Raw genomic sequence first — 13968 nt, forward strand, 5'->3', positions numbered from 1 at the left:
AAACACTATTAGAACAAATCCCTCTATTCATTAAGAGAATGTAACTATATATCTGTCCTAACCACTTTGAATACACAGATACAAAATGGACATTTATCTGTATCCCCTTTCTTTGTTAAGTTCCCTTATTTGAATATTATAGGTGTGTTAACGCAGCAAAATATTTTAAAAGAGTCCAGTAGTCCATAATAGTATTGGGTCTTCTACTTCGCTGAATAAATTTTTCTTGATAAGTACTGTGTGCTAACCGATGGTGCCATGAGAGCATTCAAATTTTTCTTGATTATAAAACAAGTTTTAATTTCCTTTAATATTTTAATTTTTGAGCCACACATAAAGCTCCAAGTAATGTACTATGTTTTTACATTGAATTTTACAGGTATATGATGATGGGAAGTATGTGTATGTAGTAACAGAACTTATGAAAGGAGGCGAACTGCTGGATAAAATTCTTAGACAGAAATTTTTCTCTGAACGAGAGGCCAGTGCTGTCCTGTTTACTATAACCAAAACTGTTGAGTATCTTCATGCACAAGGGGTAAGTCTTTTAATATTAGTTAGACACACATACACATTTTCTGTTCTTAATACTTGAACTAAAAGAACAAATGTAGGTTTTTTCTACATGCTATGGAAAATACCTGTCCGCTTCCTTATCTTACAGATCTTCCTCTGCGTAACTTTTCTTACTGAACTTGAAGTGCTGCAGCTTGTTTAAATTCTTATGCTTTCCAAGAAAAAGTTGTGATCTTCTGACCTTGCAAACAGTACCATTTCTGATAGGTGACCTTAAAATTCAGGCTCACTTTAAGTAGCAACAGGACCAAGGAATCCTGGCTTATATTCACAAACAGCAAGGAAGCCTTGGCACTGGAATTGTAGCTCAGTGGTAGAGTGTTGCCTACTTTGAGTGGAGCCCTGGGTTCAGTATGAAAGATAGAAAAAAGGACATTCTTAAAGTGGATGAGGCCAAGTAGTCACTTGGCTTCAGGCTGGTGGATGCCTGCTTTATTTCTTCTCACATATAGATTCTTAAGTAACTGGCCAAAATATTGCTCCTTAAAAGAAATGTAATCTGAGAGGGCAAAAGTTTAGTAAGTGGAAAAACAAATTATATTTTTAAAGGAAAGGAGTCTGCAAAGGAAAGGGAGAGAAGAAAATGAAAAGATGAAGGAAGGAAAAAACAGAGTAGTGAAGAAACGTGAAAAGCAAGTGGGAAGGAGTGCTTTTATTTTCTCTATTTTTTAATTAACAAAAATGGTATAAGAATCAGCCAAATGGCTCAGCGGATTAAACCATCTGCAAGCAGGCAAAAGGGGGGGTGTTCTATCCCCATGATCCCCTGCAGTGCTGGCCCCGCCCCCAGGGCATGCTGAGATGGCAAATGAGACTGGGTTTGGTGGTGCACCTCCTGTAATCGCAGCTCTTGGGGAGCTGTAAGCAGTAGTGAGACCCTGAACACCCTGTAGACCCATCCCTAAAATACAAAAGAGGTATATATTTATAGTGTACAACAAATTTAGATAAATGTATATAAAAGATTACTTCTTGGGGCTGGCAAGATAGGTCAGCTGACTAATGTGCCTGCTTAGGCCAGCTTAGCCAAGCACAGGGACTGTGGTTCGATTCCAGACACCACATGCCACACCCTGGGTGGGCTGAGCCAGCCACAAAAAAATAAAAGTAAAATAAAAAGAATACTTCTTAAGTAGTTTATTGTCAGTGCAGTCTTCTCATTTTGTTTATCCTTTTTCCGGTACCTTATCAGTATTTAGTAAAATATTAAGGAGAATTAAAGTTCTGAATGTTAAGATCTAAAACTGAAATTACTGATTAGAATGTAGGCCCAGAATTTGATGATGGAAGAAACACTTAAGCCTAAGGACAAGCGTCAGGGAAGCTAATTTTAAAGAGACATTCAAGTAGTTCAATAAAGAGGAAGATAAACTGGGTATAATAGCACATACCTGTAAGCCCAGACATGTACTCTGGGAGGCTGTGGTAGGAAAATCTCAAGTTTGAGCCCAGCCTTGGCAATTTAGCAAATTAACAAGACCCTGTCTGAAAACTTAAAAAGGGCTTTGTATGTAGCATAGAGAAAAGGCTCTGGATTTGATCCCCATTAGCAGGGAAAAAAAAAGACTGTAAGTTACTTTTCTGCAGATATGACTTCTTCACTTGTACATCAAATAAGTAATACCTAAAGTTTAGGTATAAGTTTTAGGCTCTTTTTCCTTTCTTTTCTGTCTTTTAAAATTTGTCGTCGTCCCCCCCACCCCCCGCGCTTTTTATGGCTTGTTTAGTGTTCTTCAGGTCTTGACTGAAATGTCTGGTCTAGAGATACTCCCTTACCATGCTGTTTAAAGTGACCTTTCCAGCTCTGCTCCATCTCTCAGTCTTTCTATTTTCTGCCTTCCCTACTTCTGTTCAAGCTGTTAGCGTGGAAAGACGGGATGTTACAGGTTTGTTCACCACAGCTCTATACAGAATACCCTGGCACATGATAGGCACTCAATAAATATTGTGAAATGATTGAACAACCTGCAGATAGATACTGTCTATACCCACTACTCCGCTGGATAAAGGAGGAGGAGATAACTGCTACTCTTTCTTCCTCCTCCTCGCCCCAGGTCTGTGTCAAAGTTATGCTTAGATTATTAGCACTTGTCTTGTCCTTGCCTGACAATCTGTGAATAAAGTTCAAATGTAATGTTAATATAGCTCTAATTTGCATTTCAATTAGGTGGTTCACAGAGACTTGAAACCTAGCAACATTCTTTATGTGGATGAATCTGGGAACCCAGAATCTATTCGAATTTGTGATTTTGGCTTTGCAAAACAGCTAAGAGCAGAAAATGGTCTTCTCATGACTCCCTGTTATACTGCAAATTTTGTTGCACCAGAGGTAATGTGAGAGAATTTGTTTGCAATGTTTTGTTATATTTAAGAACTTGTTTGCTGTGTTTAATACTGAACAGTTGGTAATTGTTTAATAGAAGACTTACTGAATAAATAACTAGGATAAAATGCTAGCCCCTTTATTTCCCTGTTTAATGTTTGAATGATGTCTGATTGCTTACAGGAGAAAAATTTAAAGTTCTTAATAAGATATTACAAAGATTTTCCATCTATTATCTCCTACCAGAAGTTGTGGCCACTCTGAAATTCTTGCCTATCATTAAGGTTACTCTACCCTTTGAATATCATCTGCACTCCCCCCACTTCCTCCTTTTGCCTACTGGATTCTTCTCGGTCCAATACAAAATGACGGCCATCTAGCCCTTCCTCTCTCCCAGTGTCAAGAATAGATTGGACTGGGCTGGGGAGATAGTTCAGTAGAATAAGTGCTTGCTTAGCAAGCACAAGGTCCTGAGTTCAATCCCTGGTACTGAAAAAAAAAAGAATAGATTGGACTAGCGGTGTGGCTTAATATTTATCATGTTGAATTTCTCCTATGAGATTCTAACTTTTTAGAAAATTGGTGTATTCATCATAGCTCATGCCTGATACTACTTGTTAATTGTTAAATACTTGAGCAAATCAATATATAGGTAGTATTTTGCACTATGTCATTTGTACTGGGTTGTGTTCTTAAAATTGTTTCTTAAAACCATTTCTATAATTCCATACAAAATATAAATTTATTAACATAAATGTTATCTTCAATTTGTTCTATATTCCTCTATGTACCTACAGTAACAATAAGTGTTCAAATACCAAACATATGCATATGTATATACAGATACATGATTAATAGTAGGATATTCCAAGATGAAAGCAATATATTGCATTGTTAATCATATTCTGTTGAAGTTTTTCTTGTATGCATTGATTTGAAAAATATACTTAAGTTCACAGCCTATCCAAATATATATAAAAACAGTAGTATATAGTAACACTCATCTTTTACTTTCTGAAGGTTTTAAAAAGACAGGGCTATGATGCTGCTTGTGATATATGGAGTCTTGGTGTCCTCCTCTATACAATGCTTACTGGGTGAGTATGTATCATATATTATGAGCACTTATGTGTAAATAACATTCTATGTTTTCTTATGCTAATATATGCATATATTATGGGATATAAAAATATTAGGATTATAGGATTATATATTAGGATTATAGGATTTTATATACTGTAGGATCTGTACTATAGTCATATATATATATATAATTCTATAATGCCACATTTATAGCTGTATTATTAAAGTCTTAAGGTCTTAAACTTATTTTTTACTTATTATTATGTATTTGGTATGGGGATCTCACTATGCAACTCTTGTAGTGATCCTCCTGTTTCAGCTTCCCCAGTACTAGGATTACAGGTGTGTGCTGCAATACCCAGACTTGGTTGCCAGCTCAGGGCACCCAGTGCTAGCAGGGCTGGTGTGGCATGTGGTGCCAGGGATCAAACCCCAGGCTCTGCAGTTGCCTGGGCAGGCACTTAGTCTGCTGAGCTATCTCACTGGCCATTAAATTTATTTTTCCATCTGTTTTGTACTCATGTCATACACATGCATTGTTTTTAGTATTTTATTCTATGGTAGGTTATAATTAAAATATTGACCATATATATTAAATCTAATATTTTATAGGCCATTCTTTGGCATATGACATTTTATTTCATAGATTTTTTTCACTTTAATAAAGTATTGCAGGGGCTGGTGAGATGGCTCAGTGGTCTAAAGCACCTACTTAGAGCAAGCTTAGCAAAGCACAGGGACCGCGGTTCAATCCCCCAGCACCACATGCCAGCCAGCCCCGCCCCCTGTGGGCTAAGCTGCCCCCCCCACACTCATAAATAAATAAAAAAAATTTTTTAAAAAGATAAAGTATTGCATTAACTGAATTACTTAGAGAACTTCTAGAAACTGCCACTAAATATGTACATGTAAAGATTACCAACCAAAAAAGAAATTTCATTAACGTTTTAATTTTATTATAATTTAGTTACACTCCATTTGCAAATGGTCCTGATGATACACCAGAGGAAATACTGGCACGAATAGGTAGCGGAAAATTCTCACTTAGTGGTGGTTACTGGAATTCTGTTTCAGATACAGCAAAGGTAAGTATACATTCCTGCTATAAACTCTTTGTTTTGTTTTGGGAAATGAAACTCAAGGCCACTAGCACAATAATAAGCATGTACTCTACCACTAAGTTAGTCTTAATCCCTGTTACAAGCTTTTAAGAAAATAATTTGTCATAAACTATGGTAAGCAGAAATACAATCAGCTAAAAAATTTTGCTTATTAAGTAGTATGTTGAAGTGACATTATCAGGTAGACTCCAAAATGGGCCATTTATTTTTCTTCCCTAGAAGACATTAGTTTGCCTTTATATCTATACATCTAAAAGTGTTTAGTGTAAATTTATCTGTGTCTAATATACCAGATACATGTGGGCACTCTTAAGTATCTAATTCCAGAGCCCTTAGTACCTAGAATAATGATATCATATCCTAGTTTTGATTCGTATTATGAAGAAAATCTCCAAGCAGTAGCGTATTTTTGTGACCTTTGCTTAAAATTACTTTGAAAAGCCTTCCCTAAATCTGTCATCCAGTAGCTCTACCTTACTTTTCTTCTCTGCTCTATTTCACTTTATTCACACAAAATTCTTGAAAAGAATAGTTTTCCACTTGAAAATAAGAAAAACATAGATGAAGAAACATTGGTAAAAGTACTTACTGATTTTTCTTTAGGGATGAAAGATGGAGTTCAGGTGATTGTATAAGTAAATGGAGCACATCAAATTTTTAATAAATTATTTTTAAACTGTACTTAAAATGAAATGTTAGAGCTAGGAATGTTGGCACACACCTGTAGTCCTAGCACTCTGGGAAGCTGAGGCAGAAGGATTGTAAGCTTAAACCCAGTATGGGCAATGTAGCAAGACCCTGTCTCAACAAACAGAAACAGGCTACAGATGTAGTTCAGTGTGAAGGCCCTGTGTTTAATAAATAACAAATGTGAGGGAGGGGTATGTCTTAGTTACTTTTCTCATTGCTACAACAAAATACCTGATACCCAAAGTTAAGAGAGGAAAGATTATTTAGCACACAGTTTGTAGAGATTTCAATTCATAATCATCTGGTTCCAAGGCAAAGTATTGTGGCAGGCAGGCATCACAAAGGAGAAACAGTTCATGGTGGGCAGAAGATAGGGAAGCAACCAGGGATGACCACAGCTCTTTCTACTCCTTCTATCTTATCCAGACTACTTATACCTAGGGCAGGTAGCACTCACACCCTTAATTCTAGTGCCCTTGATCCTAACATTGCACCATGAATCCATCCCAGTGTCACACAGTCCAGATCCTACCACCTCTGAAGAAACCTCACCTACAACTGTGTTGAGGCTTTGGCAGACATTAAGAACAAGTCATAACAGGGTGGGTACTATAAAATAAAAAGTAAAATGAAATGCAAGGATGGAGTATTGCTCAATGGCAGAACATGTGCTTAGCATATGTGAGGTCCTAGTTTCAATCCCCAGCCCCCCAAAATTAAAAATAAATCTTATCCTTTATCTTTTTCTAACAGTAAAATATCTTTAAGTACTTTACTTTTTCTGGGTACTCTTGTCCTTTGTAATTCCTTTACTGAACACCTACAATGTGCTTGATAAATGAAAGCCTCAGAGATAAAAAGATGTGACAACAATAGAATTCCTCATCTCAGGAAGCTCATAGTCTAGCTGAGTTAGCCAAAAATAAATGTACTGTAACACTTGTATAGTTTCTGTGCTGAAGTTCACAGATGATGCAGTGAGGATTAACTTTCCAGAAGCAGTGAAGGAGTTTGCCAAGCAGATTTGGGGTGCAAAAGCTGGTGATCCATCCCAAGATGAGTTAGGTAATGATAGTAGCACAGGAGTAGCATGGTACCTCCAAGCTGGTCATTTGATGTGACTACTGCAGGGTGTACAAGATAGCTAACTGACGAACCCACACTGTGAAAAGTTTCATGGCTCATGCTCGGGATTATGGGCTTACTCTAGGTGTTAAAGTCGAAAAATTACAACACAGTACAATGATCAAATTTTCCTTTTTTTGCAGTCTGGAGCAAAAATGCTCATTTATGGAGTCTGCCACAAATTGTCATGATCAATTGTGAGATGTACCAAGTAATGTAAATAATGTAAAAATCATAATAAAATATCAGAACTTGCACATTGCTTGTTCTTCTAGTAAATTAAATCCAGTTGAGATTATGTCTATAGTTTTCCCTCATTCACTTTCATTCCAATATACTTTTTTGGTGAGAACAAAAATGTAGGTGAAAATGAAGATAAAAATAGAGCACAAAAAAAAAACAGAGCACAAGCAATAGCATCCACCTCATCACTAGTAATTTCTGCTACAGTTAAAACTTGTAAAATTATGATTACCCACAAAAGAGGCTCAATTTGAGTGTGTCCCTTCAGGAGCAAGTTGCATATGTGAAAAGTGTAAGTCCGTTGGGCCATGTATGGTATATGTGACTTTGAGAGTAAGACCATAGCTGCCCTTTACTAAGAACTTATGTGCCGCAGATTTTGTTATACTTTTATATACACTGTTTTGTTTATTCCTCACTGACATAGTATTACGGACATGTAAGATTTTATATATTTCAAGTCATCAATGAGTACCCAAACAAGTAGTGGTAGTAGAATTTGAAGCAAATACAAAAGAAATGGATAAGGAATAATAGAATTGCTAGTTTGTTGATTTAACATAAATGAGAAAGAGAGTTTTGTTCTGCCCTAGATTTTTCCCTTTCTCTCTTTTTGTTGTTTAACTTTTTTTGAAATGGGTGTCAATATCTTACCCAAGCTGACTCACCCCCAAAACTCCTGGGCTCAAGTGATCCTCCTGAGTAGGCAAGTCTATAGGTATATGTTGCTTTGTCTAGCTGAATTTATATATTTACTCATATTCAACAATTTATGCCTGTTATTTGCTATTAATGATAACTAACAGTAAGAAACTATAAATGTCTTTGTAGCACAGAAGTGCTTGAAGCAACATCTAATTAGTACCAATTTCTGTCAGCTCTTTGTCCTATTCAGTTCCATCCATTTTTCACTATTCCTTATACAGTAGTCCCTTGCTGTCTCATGGTTCGGCTTTTGTGGACTCACTGTTTCTAGAGAATGGTTTGTGTCTAGTTGTTCCCCCAAAGCCTCGTGCAGTCCTGGAACGCTATTCTAGAGTTTGTAATTAATTTTTGATCCAATGCTGGGATTATGGGTGGAGTGCTACACCCACCCGTGTGGATAATCTGAATCACAGTGTAAGGAAGAGAGAGAGGCTAGCTAGCAGCATCAGTTGCTGCCCCTCCCTTTTGCTTTTTGCTTTCTCCACTGCCATAAACTGTTGCTCTCTGCCATGTGCTACTCTGCCTTAAAGCCAGCTGAGTATGGACTGAAACCTCCACTAACTGTGAGCTAAATAAATCTTTCCTTCCTTAATTGTGCGTGTTGTGTATTTTGTCCCAACAATGAGAGCAGAATAACTGAGACAGCGTGTTTTCAAGAAAATATTAATCTAAATTATTTAACATGGATTTTTCGCTATATCTTGGGATTTTGCAATACTGTACAATACACATATGTTGTTAAAATGACATAGGTTTACAAGTTTAGAAAATGGTTAAGAACACTGGAAGTATTTTTAAAAGTGTGGGAGTAGGGGCCGAGGGGATGGCTCAGTGGAATAAGTGCTTCCCTGGCAAGCACAAGGACCTGAGTTCAATCCCCAGTTCTGCCAAAAAAAAAAAAAGGTGTGGGAGAGGTTTATAAGAGTGTGGGAAAGATTTATAAAGCCTTAAAACATACATAAATTCTAAAACATGTATAACGTTGCTACTTCTCTGATTTTTCACTTATCGCAGGAGTGTCTGGAATGTAAGTGAAGTCCACAGTAAGTGAAGGGCCACTGTACTCTAATTTGAAGCTGTCATCTTTCAATGGTCTTTGTCTCAAAAACAGAAATAAATCTCCAGGCTGCCTCTATCCCCGCATTCATTTTCTTTCACAACTTAGTGTGATCTTTCTAAACTTACAAACTTGACAGCATCATGTTCTTGCTTTAAATGCTTTATTGCCTCCAAAATAAATCCACATTTGTTAATATGGCTTACAAAGGCCTGGCCGATCTGGTCCCTGTTTACCTCTCATACTTTATTGGCTGCCACATTCTCCGTGACAATAAATGTATACATACTGCAGCCATATTCCACTCGAGTCAGTTCCTCACACCCAAGGGCTTTCCTCCAAGTGCACTGCATTTTATGTACCTGAAACACCATTTTCCCTTCCTTTCTCTAATGAAACTTCTGCTTATCCTTCAGGTCTCACTTTCCTCTTAGGAAGTCACTGCTAAGCCAGACCACCTAGTTGAGGTCATGGATTTCCTTATGTTCCTCTACCTGTACCTTATACTTATCCAGCCTATCAGAACTTATTTACTTTGCAATTGATTCTTTTCCATTCCCTCACTGAACTGAAAGCCTCAATAGACCAGCGTTCTCTGCCTTTTTGTTTTTGTTTTTTGTTTTGTTTTGTTAGGACAAGTTCTGACTGTGTAGTCCAGACTGGCTTCAAACTTACAGCATACACTGGGCTAGCCTTCAACACATGAACCTCCTAATTCACTTCTCTAGCTTTTGTAAATGACAATTATGTTGTCATTTTGCAAGATGTAAAACGAGATAGTGATGACATGGATCTATATTCCCTGTATAGGTAGGTGTTTGATAGACAGGCACTGTTTGTTTGGTTTTTTTAATGTATTTAGTACAGGGTCTAGAGGGTCTCACTACACAGATCACACTTGTAGTGATCCTTCCTGTTTTTCAGCCTCCCAAGTGCTGGGATTACAGGCATGCACCACCATGCCCAGTCTCAATCACTGTTTCAGCATGCCCCAAGGGTGAAGCCAGCACAGCACACCCGGGATTGAACCCCAGTCTCTGCATCTGCCTAAGCAGGTGCTGTAATCCACTGAGCTATCTGTCTGGCTGGCCAGATAGATAGGCACTGTTACCAATGGTTGTCTCTGGAAGAATAATAGTATGGATGTTCTTTATGTTCTTTCACTTCTCTGTATCTTCCAGTTTATTTGTAATACTAATGAGTTGCCTTTCAAGGAGAAAAAAGTTCAGGAACTCTATAATCTTCTGGGTGGGCATTTAGAGCCCTCCAATTAAATTCTTATTCTTGGATGTTCATGTTCTACTTTTCAGTATTAGCAGCACACATAAAGTTTTTATTAAGTAGTTAATATTATTTAAAAACGAACCTCTACAAATGTAGGAATAGAAAATCTGACTTTATTTTATTTTTTGCGGAACTGGGGATTGAACTCGGGTCCTTGCGCTTGCCAGGCAAGCACTTATTCTACTGAGCCATCTCCCCAGCCCCAGAATAGAAAATCTGATGGAAAAAAAAGTAATTACAGATATATAAAATGTGGTAAACTGCTCCTTTGTGATATGCCAAAATTACTGTTAACTCATTTAGAGAGACAATAGAGACTTGAGTATTTTTTTTCCAAATTGTCATGTTGACCAAAGGGCTGCTATCAGGGAGAAATCAGGACATAGAAGTTATGGAAGAATGCTTACCTGCACCAAGTGCCATAGACGTAGAATCCATAGAGGATTAATCTTGCTTTATTTTCTCATGACAGGACCTGGTGTCAAAGATGCTTCATGTAGACCCTCATCAGAGACTGACTGCTGCTCTTGTGCTCAGACATCCTTGGATCGTCCACTGGGACCAACTGCCACAATACCAACTAAACAGGCAGGATGCACCGCATTTAGTAAAGGTGAGCACCCCAGCCAGTTATAGTTTCCCATATGGCACCCTCTGTGATCTGACACCTTTTCCTTTCAGCCTCCATCTAGTTCTAGTATGGAGTTCTCTTATGTTAGCGACCTAAAAAGAAAAATATCAGTAATCCGCCATGCATGGTGGCACATATCTGTGATCCCCATACTCAGAAGGCTAAGACAGGAGGATAGGAGGATCACTGTGATTTTTAGGCTAGCCTGAGCAACATTGTGAGTTCAAAGCCAGCCTGAACTGTGAAGTGAAACCCTGTCTCAACCCACCCTCCAAATATATATAAATTAAGGGTGACTTTTGAATTTTGTCAGTCTACATAAGTAGGTTTATTCAGCATCAATCATGATAGATAAACTTATGGATTTTCTAAAGTGAAAGAGCATACTGTACAGCCTCTCATACTAAAGTACTACAAAGACAAAAATGGAATAACCCTGAGAAAAGTGAAGACTGCAGTTTTTAAGTCTATCCCTGACCTCTCACATTGATTAAATCAGAGGATTTGATCAATATTAGTTTCATTATGAAACTAATAAAATCTAGGCACATTTGCATGTGAAAAAAATTCTGCCAGTAAATCCTTTGCCTCGTGTCTCTGTACACATTATTTCTGTTGTTGTATTTCCTCTCTTCAGGGTGCCATGGCAGCTACATACTCCGCTTTAAACCGTAATCAGTCACCGGTTTTGGAACCAGTAGGCCGCTCTACTCTTGCTCAGCGGAGAGGTATAAAAAAAATCACCTCAACAGCCCTGTGAAGTGACCTCAGTGAGAAATTTGGTACCATGGTATAAGCTGATAGCACAAGTTCTGGCGACAGGTAGCACATATCTGAGAGAGACCTGCAAGCACACACTGTCCCAGCTGGTACCCATAATGCTGCTGCTCCTGCTGCTGCTCCTGCTTTCGTCTCTTCTCGCTTTAAATGATTGTTAGCAAGTTAGATTTTCCTGGAGCTTGGGATGAAATATGATGAAGATACATTCACTGAATCAGCAAGAAAAATAATGAACATATGGATACCACCTAAAATACACTGAATAAAGTACTCTACACCATATAGCATTATTTTTATAGAAAATATTTCATGTCCCTTAAATATTCTTTGTTAGCTATAGGGATGGACAGTTTATGTTAAGCACTTAGCTTAAACAATCCGTTTATATTAGCACTGTATCCCTTGTGCCATCCAACATTTTGTATGTTTTTGTAAACAGTTCATATACAGTACATTTCTGTACTGCTTTCTTTAATGTATACATGCCTTGTTTAACTTGGAATCTATTATTAATCAACTATTAAATCTGGTTAAATGGTTCACCTGGATTTACAGTATTGTTGGACAGCCCGAAAAATGGCCAGATTGTGGAACAGCTGTTGAATGTAACACTTGCAAAATGTACATATTTCCCCATGTCTGTTTCACTGAGTTGTTGTTTCGTTTGTTTCTTAAAGTCAGGTGCTGTGTCAGACTAACCTAGAGAGCTCTTTTGGTAGAGAAAGTTATGTGTATGTGGCATGAAATCAAGAATACAGTACATCTATGAAGTTTATGTACTTTGAAATTCCATAGGGTCCTTTTGTCCTTAATTAAGGAAATAGTCCTTGCACTTTTAATCTTAAATAATATCCATACTTGGTATTTGGCATATCATTTGAAATTTTGCCAGCACACATCAAAGACCTTTAAAGTCATGGTAAAGAATTTAGTGAAGGAAAATTTAACAACCAGTAACTTAAGTCCTATTGGATATTTTCTGTTTAAGTAGTCTATATGAAACACTAATTTGAATGTAATAACAGCCACAGGCCTCTATATGAAATTGGATTTAAATTTTCTTATTCTAGGAAAATAAAACATTCTTGATCAAACAGTATCTGTTCTAACCTCAAGTCATAGCTAAAGTAGGTCAAGTGAACCTTCAGCATTATTTCCTAAATTCTTCCTGATGATAATCTTTAACTTCAGAAAGGATCAATTTTCATAATGACCTTTGGGTCTGCTTAGATTACAGTATTCGTTATCTACATCCAACTTGCTGTTTTCCACAATTTTATCTAAGGAAAGGAATTTCTGTACTCACCATTACCTGGTCTTTGCCAAGCTACCTAGCACATATCAATGTTATGTAAAAAACAGAGGAGCAAGGAAAAATGATTCAACTTACCTCATCAGGAATGTGCCCAAACAGATCTTTCTAAATCATGTACTAAGCCATTTAGAAGAAATATTCTCCTGGTAGGAGCTTTAACTCTTTCTCTGAAAACACCAAGTCAAGAAGAGAGTGGTTTATCTGAATGTTTTTAAAGCCACTTGTCATTCCTTAAATTCTCTTCTATGCAGTTAAATAGAGGAAATCAATAACATTCCTTTTGTCCAAATTACATAAAGTGATTATTGCATAGAAATGAAAAAAAGTTCATATAATAAAAGGAAAAATGTATAAGAGGAGAAGTATCAAAAAGTCTGCTTAAATTTTTTGAAGTTTTTGAGTATATGGATAACAATTAAGCTATTTTCCATTACCTAGAAAGAAAATTGTTTTTTCCTCTATTCAGGGTTTCAAACCATGGTCATCCCAAATTCTTATAATTTTTCAAATTTTGATGTAACTAAGCAAAGTGTAGATATATTTTCAGATTTTTGACACTGATACTGCTCACAATCACTTAGGTGTACTGTTCGTCATAGTCTTTTAGACTCACAAGTAAGCATATAAATCCTTAAAAATCACCTGGTCAGGTTTTCTCATGTTGCATGTAAGGAATCTGAGTCTCAGATCAAAGACTAAAATCCTCAGCTTGTCCCCATTTATACTAGTTTCTTTTTCCTCATTACACTCTGTTCGTACCTTTCCTTTATATTGTCACCTGACCAGTAGCTAAGTTAAAAAAAAAAAACAAACTATGTTTCTTAGGACAGTCTTCTACTGGTATATGATGCCAATTTCTTTCAAGGATATTTGCCTTCTTTATCTAATGAGGTTGCCAATTTTGTTGTAGAGAAAGCAAAGTATATGTTCACAAAATAGAAGGCTTTCTGCCTAAAAAGCAGCTAATGAACATAAATTTATCTCATCTGTGATTCTAGTGTTCCTACTGCCTTTGGGCAGCAATGTGCTGTAAAT

At 37.0% G+C, this 13968-nt stretch overlaps 1 protein-coding gene across 7 annotated transcripts in view; it reads left to right on the forward strand.

Annotated features, from left to right (window-relative positions):
• Rps6ka3 (ribosomal protein S6 kinase A3) overlaps positions 1–12158 on the forward strand; it is a 101912-nt gene extending 89754 nt beyond the window's left edge. For all 7 annotated transcript variants that reach the window (XM_023709013.1, XM_023709010.1, XM_004625656.3 and 4 more), the window contains 6 exons: positions 380–538; positions 2744–2905; positions 3920–3996; positions 4950–5067; positions 10680–10820; positions 11476–12158. In XM_023709013.1, coding sequence (XP_023564781.1) covers positions 380–538; positions 2744–2905; positions 3920–3996; positions 4950–5067; positions 10680–10820; positions 11476–11598 — 780 coding nt within the window. In that variant the 3' untranslated portion in view covers positions 11599–12158. The remainder of the gene's footprint in view (positions 1–379; positions 539–2743; positions 2906–3919; positions 3997–4949; positions 5068–10679; positions 10821–11475) is intronic.
• Positions 12159–13968: the final 1810 nt, after the last annotated feature.

Source organism: Octodon degus, unplaced genomic scaffold, assembly GCF_000260255.1.
Source record: "Octodon degus isolate 3935 unplaced genomic scaffold, OctDeg1.0 scaffold00010, whole genome shotgun sequence".
Classification (NCBI taxonomy): Eukaryota; Metazoa; Chordata; class Mammalia; order Rodentia; family Octodontidae; genus Octodon; species Octodon degus.